The sequence below is a fragment of the Orbicella franksi genome, chromosome 14, assembly GCF_964199315.1.
Source record: "Orbicella franksi chromosome 14, jaOrbFran1.1, whole genome shotgun sequence".
NCBI classification, from domain to species: domain Eukaryota; kingdom Metazoa; phylum Cnidaria; class Anthozoa; order Scleractinia; family Merulinidae; genus Orbicella; species Orbicella franksi.
In genome coordinates this window covers 6,592,278-6,603,627 of record NC_138158.1, presented here as the reverse complement: position 1 = coordinate 6,603,627, position 11,350 = coordinate 6,592,278, and the positions used below count along the sequence as shown (strand labels likewise).

The following is an 11,350-nucleotide window of genomic DNA, read 5'->3' as shown; positions in this document are numbered from 1 at the left end:
TCCACCCAAGGTGTATAAACGGGTACAGTACCAGTAACTCTAATGCTTATGCTGGGGGTAACCCTGTGATAGACTAGCGTCCATTATAAGGGGAGTCTGATGGCTTTATGCTACAGAAGCCAGAGAGAAGCACAGGATACGCAGACTCAAACTTACTTACAACACGTGTACAGCATCAAAGATGTGTTTTAGTAATACAGGTAATTAATAATCACCTGGTTTTTGTTTCACTCCAAACAACTCTGCTCTCAAACACACACCACCATGGTGAGTTCCTGGCCAAAATCGCAAATACCTCACTAAAACACCTGCATTAAGAATGTGCTTAACCTCTGAGTTTCTGTCTTCATTTCCCTTCAGAGACTGAAATTAAAAATAGTAGGAAACAATAAGTTTCAATTTTGTACCAAATTGATTTTCTTTTAGTAAGTTAGATGGCTCACCAAAACTATCTTTATTTTAAAATTATATTTTAAAATAATTATAGTGACTGTCACAGAGCAATATTACAACTTTGTAGCAGCTAGTGAACATATTGCATGCAAACATAAATAATTACATGTAACTGCAGAAAGGTCTGAATCATTTCCTTATGTATGAAAATATAATGATTCATTTCACACATTACCTTAACTTGTCCAATTTCTGTGTAATCTGTCCAATTTGACCCATTTATGGATGATTGAAGAGTGTAGTTCTTCACCCACTGATTTGCTTGAGAATTCCCTTGAGTGGACACAGCACAGATGATATGAAGTGTTTGTACATCAATCTGTAGATATGGATTACTGTCACTTGTTTCTGCACACCATGATGATCCTGAGTTCAGTCGACCATTCTTGGCTGCTGTGTTGACATTTTTTTCAGATGAAGCTGTTATTTTACTGTCTGGAATTGATCCACTTTCCATACCAAGATCCAAATAATTACAGTATCCTGCAGTTAAAAATAAGTTGTGTAGTACTTGAGAGAAAAGTTAAAGCTCTTCTTTGTAGTATATGAAACATTACACTGTCTCATAAAACATGGTTGTCACAGACATCACTTTTCAAAATTCTCTCACTTTTCTCTGAGCAAAATAAAGTCTCCCTGACCAAACAAATAGAAAATGTCAGATCTACATGTAGTAGCGTTTTCTGGCCTCAACGTACAGCCCTTCTTTACACTTGATCATTAAGACTGATAAGTTTTCAACAAATTTTCCTTCTTCATTATGTGAAAATATCACTGAGATCAGAGTGACCCCAAATGGTCCTTCCAGACTTCAATGGAATCAGCTGCGTTATATTATTTCAATTTTCCCTAACTTTTCTTCACATAGTCAATTTTCCCTGACTCAAAATGAAATTGCCTGACCCTTTCATAACCTTGAAGAATTTTTTTTTCCCCTGACCATTTCCTGACCTGCGACAACCATGTAAAATGTGAGTACAGCTCCTCGGAGTCTGACCAAAAAACAGAGGCTACAGCAAAACCTCCACATGTTGCCACCCTATTGTAAAGCCCATCTTGCCACAATGGCCAGAAAATTTATTCCTAACTGTGCACTGATCTACTGTATACACTTCACTCTTGTTGAAGCCATAGCCAGCTCTCTGTATTGCCAGTTAATGCTGCCCCAGGGAAGGAGGCCAGGGTGCATGTTGCACGACTTCCATGCAGAAGATTTGCCAAGGCTTTTTAAATTCCACGCCAAAGATTGCGGCTCCACTGCTCACTTTTAGTGGCTTAGCTACAACAAAACAAATACCTCTGGCACCCAGCATACTAAGTGGCCAAGTCACACGTTGCTCTGCTCAAATAAGCCCAATTTTCTTCCTGTTATGTTCACTAGGAAGCTTTGGACTCAAATGGATTGTGCAAGGTACCCCTTATTAGCCAGGAGATACAGTATTCAATATGGAATAAAATGGAGAAAGAGAAGTTAAGAAGCCACAGTTATCATGACAATTCACCTTATGTAGTTAAGCATTTATAAGCCACCACCAGCAAATATAAAATTAATGTGCACGCCACTATATGCCAAAAACCCTAATCGCACACCAGTACACATTCAGGTCATTCAGAGCAAAGGAATTCAAAACAAAAATTACTAAGAAGAAAACAAAGAGAACTTGAAACATGGCAAAGTGAGATTTTGCTTGAATCTCAATGTTACAAAGGAGAAGGAAGACTCATGGCTGAGTGCTATAAAAACCAACTGAATTTCAGTAGCAAGATTACAACAGCAGCCAATGCTCACCTTATGGAATTTCTTTTTGGTAACTGGCTGAAGAATAACCATATTACTGTAGATATAATTATAATATTTTGTTTTTGGCTAGTTTGCTTGTATCTTGGGTCTTTCACAAGTTTTAGTTTCCAAACTTATTTCTCAACCGCAGAGACTCCATTTTCTTTTCTGGCATCAAAAGTACAAGACAGCATTTTAATTTGAGTAAACAGTTCAAAAACATACAATATGCTTTCGCAAGTGAAAAAACAAAATTATGAATTTAAACTAAGAAAATCAATCAACTTTCTAAACTCTTCTCCTGAAGCTATCATTCGTTCAATTCAAAAGGCATTGCTTACTTCTAAAAAACAGAAAAATTACACCAGATCGCTCTCCAGAACTCAGTGGCAACTCTGTGCACGCTAAAATTAGACCTGAGTGAATAAGTCAATCAAATGGGAGCATGAACACCTCAGCTTAGTTATATAGGCTTGTTCTGTTTAAGTATGTTCATCTCACATGTGCCAGACTGCCTTCTGAATGAGTTTTCATTTGTAATTATTATTGAGCTTGTCTTTGGGAATATCATTTCCAACATTATTAAATCCAGAAATGGATTTTGCATATTTCAATATGTGCATGCAATAAACAGATTAATTCAAGATCACTTGGATTATGGTGCATCAAAGGAACTGATGAATAGTCAAGAACCCTTATCCTGAGTGGATTCTTCGATTCTTCGATGCACCATGATCTGAGCAATCTTGGATTTATCTGTTTAGTACTGAAACGCAAACTCTACTATCCAATAATGTTCGATTTTCTCAAAGAAATGCGCCGTAAACTACACCTTAACCTCAGCATTCTGCATTAGTTAATAGTTTCCATTACTTTGGGTCACCGAAGCAAGAATTTTTTTAACCAAAATTAGAGCGAATAGAAAGGAAGTCACACTACGGAAACAGTTGAGCCGTCTTCCAGTATTGCAGTCATGCAGCAGTAACCACAACAATGTCTGCTATATATTGTTCCGTTATGCACGACCTCCCTTATTTTGATCTCCTTGTGATATTTTATATTATTACGCTATGCATTATGAAACACCGCATCGTGCAGTGCGAAAGTCCTCAGCAAAGACAACAAGCTCAAAGAGAACTCCGTCTCATTGAGACTTCGCATAAATTAAGCTCGCAGAAAGCTTTTAAGAGTCACGAAGCGCGCACTTTACATGTAATAGTCAAAAGTACATTCAATAAACTTACTCATAGTCAAAAACGCATCTAAATCGAACAAACGTTAACTGCTTCACATATTGCAAATAATACTGAGCTCACCTGAAGCCAAAGAAAGAAGTAACGCGACGAAAGCCACCCGGAAATACAGTTCGGATCCAAACTCCGCCATCTCTTGTTTAGTTACGGAATGCAATCGTACCCGTCTCGACTAGCCTTCCGCATAAAAACTTCACCTCATATTAAAGAACGGCCTCTGTTAGCAGCACAAAGTTGAACCGGAAAATTTGGGGGGTCTTTTGGCTATGATATTGGCCGTTGTTGATGCGTGAACAATTTTCGTTTTCCTCGATCTCCTGAAATGAGATTACTCCCAAAGGACTGGGCAAGGTGGATATCTGTTACATGCTTCCCGATATTCTTTGCGCTATGGCTACTTCAGCTTACTTACGTTTTGTTTTGTTTCAGCATATTTCAGCAGATTGTAAATGAAAGCCATCAAAGCATTGTTTTATCTGACACATTCTACAACGGTGTCTTTTAACAACTTAATTGGGTTCAAAACATTTACAGAAGCCACGCGATGGCTTTGTTTGCCAAATGTTTGCTCCCTTTTTCCCACTTTGAAATCGCTAAATTATTCATACCCTCGTTTCAGCCGCAGTTTAGACAACGCCGAATTTTGCAGCAAACGCATTCTACAGATATAGAAAGAATTTCGCGATAAACCTACTTAGTATATTACAAAGTTAACTTTTAGCCACAAATTAAATATGTTTACTGAAAAAGTTTTCGGCTAAAAAATTTTGATATATATATAGAGAAAATTTAATGCAAATTTTTCATTTATATCTATCTATCTATCTATCTATCTATCTATCTATCTATCTATCTATCTATCTATCTATCTATCTATCTATCTACGTACGTACGTATCTATCTATCTATCTATGTACGTACGTACGTACGTACGTATGTATGTATGTATGTATATATATATACACACCCCGTTTCAACAAAGTGAGCCGTCAGACAAAAGCAAGTAACGTCAGGTATTTTTATTAACAACTTGACCATATTTTTACTTCCTGAGACCGATCGCGAAAATATTCACGTACAAACTCTTATAGTCCTTAGACCCTCCTTATACTAAGTATTTTCGTCATGACCGATCATCTCACACCTGGAGCTCAGTGGGCCGCCTATCATCACGAAAAGAAATCGAGAGTGCCGGATAATTGCTGCCACAGTGAGTGAGCCTGAATTGAAGCGCACGAACAAGGCAGTAGCGGTAAGATCAAAGGCGCAAGGAATTGTGGTTATGGGCGAATGGAAAAATTAACATGCGCATTAACCTTTGGAAAGTCAGAGGGCTGTCCATCCACGGTGAAGTAACGATTATCAAGGCCTTTTTGCTTTGAAAAATGATATACCAGAGTTCTGTGTTAACTACTCTACCTAAAATTATAAAGAAATTTAATACTCTACTGATTCATTTCCTATGGAATGGAAAAGATAAGGTTATTAGACGCTCCACTTATTCGCCCTACGATTCTGGCGGTATCAACATGGTCGATTATGAAAACATGGTTAAAGCCTTAAGGTTAAGTTGGTTAAAAAAATAATTGATGATAAATGTAGCAGTTTTTGGAAACTTTATCTTAATGATCTCTTAAGTAGTCACGGGGGGTTATTTGTATTTAATTGCATCTATGCTGTTGATAAATTAAATATTTTACCTGATTTCTATTATGAATTGTTATTATCAATGGTAGTCAGATTTACGAGACCTTGTTGATTGTGATGGCGAATATAAATATAATATATGGAGTAACAGAGAAATAAAGATTGACTGTAAAAGTGTGTTTTATAAACAATATTTTTCATAAGGTATTAAGTATACCAAAGATCTACTTTATGATAAGACAAATATTAACTCCTTTGACACTTGAAGGAGAAAGGTTTTTGAATTTTAATTTCTTGACCTGGACAGGATTGAGACACGCAGAGCCATTGAATCTACCTACACATCCACCTTCTTTTACCGTCGTTCTTGATCCTTAGAACTGTAAATGCTGTGACTATTATAGCTTTTTGATAAAGTTTAAGTATGAAAAGCCAAAGAAATGGGCTAAGATAGCGGAAGAATTTGATTTGGAAGATAACTGTATTGCAGAAGTCTTTACGTTGCCCATAAGAGTTTCTAGCGAACCCTACTTAAGATCTCTTAAACATAAAGTACTGAACTCCATTCTTTTTACCAATGAAATCCTTTTTAATATAGGCTATATTCCAAGCCCTAACTGTTCCTTTTGTCAAGACACCAAAGAAACTAGAAACCATGTATTATTTACTTGTCCCTTTTCGTACTCCTTTTGGATGGATGTTACTGCCAACATTTTGAATAATATTAGTAGTTGCAGATGTCACTTACTAAGTGACGTTGTCATAGGAATCTTGAGGGAGGGGATGGATCTAGTCAATTATGTACTAAATGTAGGTAAGAGCTATTTATGGAGTTGTAGGCATAAAGATATTAAACCGTCGATTAGTCACTTTAAGAGAATTCTTGAAAACAAGTACGAAACTGAAAAATATATTGCTTTCAAATCTAATAGAATTATAAATTACACCCCTAATAAATGGAATCCTATGAAGAATTGTCTTAAAGTGGTGATAATTAATTCTCTACTTTTAGTTAACTATATGGAACTACCTTGTAAGTAATTTAATTCACAAACATACATAAAAGTAATGCATACAAGTAATTTAATTCGTGGTGATAAGTAAGTACTCATTTCTGGTTAATTATGGACCCACATATATAAAAAAGAAACTGTAATATAGTAATACCTTTCGAAGAAGACATTCAATAAAGGAGGAAAAAAAACCTGCACTGTTTTCCGTGTGCTCTCTCGCGTTGAAGACTGTTCGGAGGTGAGGTTTTCTCAGCTGTGTAAATTGCTCTGTTTTTTTTTTTTTTTTACCCTTATTTTGTGTAAAAGCAAAATTTTGATTTATACCAGGCATCTGTTTTATAGTTTGAACAGAGTTCCCTATGATCATCAAGTGTTATTTGCGATTTGATGAAGTTAATATTATTTTCAGAGTCACAGATTTTAGCCGTACCGTTTATACCTTTTTATCTGCACAACTTTACTCAACATTTTGGAAATCACACGGGGGGAAGAATTACGGCTTTTTGTTGTCATTAAAAATCTCGAACCGGAAGTCATTCAGCCGTGAGCTAAAACCTTCTGGAATGTTGTATTTCTCATGTAATAGTCGAATTTAGAAACCTTGCAACAATGCTATTTAATTCCTTTCAGAAGTTTCTGGAAACTCCAGGACTCGCACTTCTATAAGAGCGTGAGTTTCGTCCGTAAGAGAACAATGAAAATGTAATGAGGCTTAGTGCTGCATGCTGTCGAGTGCTGTAATCCGAGAAGTTGAATAAACCAGTTTGTTACTGTTACCGACAATCCTGAGTTCTGTATGGGAACAACCCTTCTCTGCATCGACACTCTTTACATCCTTCTTCCCTTCGGCAGCATTTTGTGTCATTTAGGTAAACTAGTCTACTTGTTTTGGTACATGGTAGATCTACTAGTCGTTCAAAATGTTATCTAAATACTCTTTACAGACAATTCGACGACGCAAAGAAGCGGCCGACATTTTGACAACCACGCACTGCTAGGCTACTCACTAAACTTACTCACTATCTGCAACAAAATATGCCGGCATTCAAATCAGAATGCCAATAGATTTACAACAATCATAATTATTCTTGCTTTTTGATTGGTCGTTACTTATGATCTATTGGAGGACAGACACAGATGACGTCATCAACATTCTTTTTTGTTTCTCTTCTGTAGAAAACAAGTAGATTCCATGTTGCCTGGCGTTTGTTCAGTAAAAGATCATAGATAATCAAAATATGATTAGACTTCAATGACACACTCGGCTATCGTGTGCCACTTTCTAGTTCTTACCACATTTTGACGTCATCTGTGATCTATTAGTCAACAGACGCACGGTAACAAGGAATCTACTTGCTAAATCGAAACCCGAGCTCGCCGTTTAATTAATTTACACGGCCCCTGTTAAGCCTAACGAATTGCGCTCTCACCTGATAGTCGGTCAGTGGGTTATGCTAACATCTGAAAGTACGTTCATGGGGCATGTTATCGCCTGATCACGTCCAGGCCGAGAAGCTCGAACCAAGTGGTCAGTCTCGTCCAATAATGACGACTGGTAGAGATGGCCTCTACAGACGAGCACATCTTTTTTGTTTTGTTTTGTTTTGTTGTTTTTTTTGTAATTTTCTACGAGCACGTCTTCTGATCAATTTAAACACATCAGATCACAAAAAAAAAGTCTAAAACCATGAGCGCTTTCCATTCAATGAAAAATTCCGGTTTTCTTTGGTTGAGTGGAAATCGCCCCATGACAACTGATAGAAAGGAGCACGTCAGCCAATCAAAATGGATTCTTTGCAATAGGATTATTGTATAATTTATGTTGCTTCCGGTGAGGTCTTTTAACGGACCATTAGCAGGCCTTAGGAGAGTGAATAAAAAAAATGCAATGTCATTGTAAAATTAGAAATTGCAGCGAAACGGTTGTGAAAAGTAGTAGCTTACAAAGTCATGTGTTTATATTTCTAAAATACAATGCACTAGTATTTGGTATCTCCAAATAATATTGTCTAATTTAAATATTCCACAATTTACTAACATTTTAATGTCCAGGAATATCCTATTATCTACAAATATGATAGACCTACAAATATTTTCTTCTCCACGACTATTATAGCTACGAATTTTCTATTGCTTACAAATATTTCATAAACTAATAATATTCTATTGTCTTTAACTATTCTTTATACGAATGCTCTCTTAGGTCTACCGAAAAAAATATACCACTCTCTTGAAGTATTCTTTTAGTTAAAAATAATCTTTTCTTGCATATACTCTATTGTCTTCAACAATATATATTAACAAAAATTATTCTATTACATGAAAATAATACGTTACCTAAAATAATTTTAGACCAGCTACAAATATCCTATTGGATACAAATATTTCATTAAGTACAAAAATTCTATTATTTTCAAAGTAGTCTATTTTTTTACTTACAAATATTCTTTTACTTGCAAATATTGTATTATCTATTAATATTCTATTACCTACAAATATTCCATTGTCTACAAATATTCTATTGCCAACAAATAATCTATTGACTACAAATATCTCATTGCCTGCGAATATTGTATTCTACAAATAATCTATTACTTACTAAAATTATAATACCGACAAATATTTTACTACCTACAAATATTGTGCTGTCCTGAACTATTCTATTACGTACATATAGTAAATGGTTAGATCTCTCTAAAAAGAACTGTTGTTGTTCTATTAATCCTTTTAGTAATCAGTTCTTTGAGAATTTGGTGGTATATCAAGACAAAGTTACATTGTTGATTATCCTGATGATTCTCATCACTTTTGCTTGATAATGTATTGGTGCTGTCATGAGAAATTAGATTTGGATCACTCCTGTGATTTAAAGGGCTCCCCGAGACGATCACACTAGACGAACTATGCATAGTAGATAATCAAATATAAAAGGTTACAAGAGAAGTTTTGTTTCCCTTGGAAACCTCATTCGAGGTGAAGCACATTCAGGCAGAAGATACGTGATGAAACATATTTACATAGCACCCTCGGTAGTGGCACTGCGTGAATAGGCTATTTCCAAGCTTTCCTATTATATTCCTCTGTTTCAAACAGCGGAAACAACTTCACACGAGGCATGGGACGGAGTTCCATGCATGAACCTGGTTCGGACATCTGCTGATCACGTAGTGAAACACTTTGACCTACGTTATGGGCGATGGACTTGTCCACAGTGGTTGCTCTGTTTTCAGGCAAAGCTCGTCTTAGCCGCCATATCAACACAACATTAAAATTTACACAGATTTTTTTTTTCCAAGCAATATTCTCTGAAGGAAGTCTTCCAGAACTCGATAAACTTGTGGGAACACTTGCCTATGGCTCGTGTTCTCACAGCACTTCTCATTGACCGAAACTTCCACTCTTGTTTCTGTAACTCGTAGAAACAGAGAAAATGTGTTTTCTAACTCATTTCTTAACTAATGAACTTCCCGGTGATGGGAAGAACTCAGTCTTACTGCTCCAGTGGTTTCACAAGGTGCATCAAAATAATAAAGGTATCTTAGGTATCTTCTTAGGTTAACATTCACTTGATAAGATGATATACAAGGAACGTAAAGAGGTTCACCTGGAGTTTTTAAGTAAATATCTCTCTGAATCTAAACAGCCCATACTTCACTGCCAGGGCTTGCTGAGCTGAAAAGTCACTGTTACATCGAAATGATTGAAGCAGCTACCCTGAAAGAGCTACAGTGAAGCATCAGTGATTCAAATTCGGTAGGAAGTGTCCTTAAGAGCAGCTTCGCCTAAATATCAACTAGACTTGGAAATAGCGAAAAAATCGAATTTCTTCAAACTCGCCCAGAATGAAGCCCTACGGGCACTAGCTACAAAAATATTGTTTTAAGTTCGATAAATCAAAAATTATTTTTCTGCGCAATTTTTTCGTTTCGATGTCCCAAATCGGCCAAAATCGATCGAAAATGAGCGGCATATTCAGAGGCTCGTAAACTCAAAAGTAAAAATCTTCATAACAAACTGATTGCACGTTGTATTTGTACTTCCTTTCTTGTATATTTAGATCTAAACAGATCGCGATTTGATTAGAACCAAAATATTTCATGATTTTTCTAAATTAACGACCCAAGACAACTAAACGAGAGGTCTACATTTAGCCTATTTTCAAATGCTAAAAAGGCGTTCTGGTACACGGCTTTTCCCAAAACGACTTCTTTGGTCTGAAAGAGCATTGTTTCTTCTTCAAATTAGTGAAATAAAATTTTTGGGTAAATAAAATCGCGAGCGCTGAGATAGCGAACTAAATGCAGCACTTCTTCCTGAAAACGTGACCTTTGACGCAAGCGTAACGAAACCGAATACTGCAAGAAAACCCGGAAGAAAAGCAAACGCTTCGTTATTTTGAAACATTTTCTAGTGATATCTCTCCGAAACCATTATTGCAAGAAACTATTTCCAGATATGAAATCTTACAGGGTCAAAGAAGGAGCTAAAGGGCGCATTTTGACACAATAACTTTGTTTGCTGAGAATTGAAGTCAATGACCGTTAACGAATTCCAGTGAAATTTGCGAACTTGAACTATGTTACCCGATACTTACCTGAATATTTATACTGATTTATAGAAGAGTCGTCTTCTTGGATTAACCTTCAAAAGAAGCTGGATCCACATTTGGAAACAAATGTTTAATGTTCCGTGACCTGCCCGCTGCTATAAATTCCATGCACATGCCGACCGCATGTTTGTCGTAAAACGAACTGAACTCCACTGACAGTTTCCATAGGCAACCCCAAAATAAACAATGCCGCAAAATGTAAAGTGAAATTGGCTGTCTTCGGGAACAGTTAGAAGCTAGAGTCAAGATCCATTACCTTTAAAAAGTGCTTGATTTTATTTGTTTGTGTCGACTTTGTTCACGCAGTATTTCTTACTGTCACGTTCGAATACCGCAAATCGGTCACGCGAAAATACTGCAGACCGTGCAGACTTGTTTGAGCCTTTAATTTTGACTCTTTTTTTTGGCGCTAGTTACAAAATGGTGTTCAATATATCTGAAAGTTTGTCATTTATCAACAGGCAGCACAAGCGCAGTATGTGACTTTTGATTCAATAGACAAACGCGTAAAAGACTTCGTATGGGAAACTTACTCAGTCTGCACGGTCTGCAGTGTTTTGGCGAGACTGATACACAGTATTCGAACGTGACAGTA

The 11,350-nt window shown here is 36.4% G+C and overlaps 1 protein-coding gene across 1 annotated transcript in view; it reads right to left on the bottom strand.

Annotated features, from left to right (window-relative positions):
• LOC145468606 (uncharacterized) overlaps nucleotides 1-3,676 on the bottom strand; it is a 34,819-nt gene extending 31,143 nt beyond the window's left edge. The window contains exons 1-3 of the mRNA XM_081452334.1: nucleotides 3,550-3,676; nucleotides 629-936; nucleotides 216-363 (exon numbers count right to left, since the gene is read on the bottom strand). Of these exons, the coding sequence (XP_081308460.1) occupies nucleotides 216-363; nucleotides 629-936; nucleotides 3,550-3,619 (526 nt within the window). The 5' untranslated portion in view covers nucleotides 3,620-3,676. The remainder of the gene's footprint in view (nucleotides 1-215; nucleotides 364-628; nucleotides 937-3,549) is intronic.
• Between the last annotated feature and the right edge of the window lie 7,674 nt (nucleotides 3,677-11,350).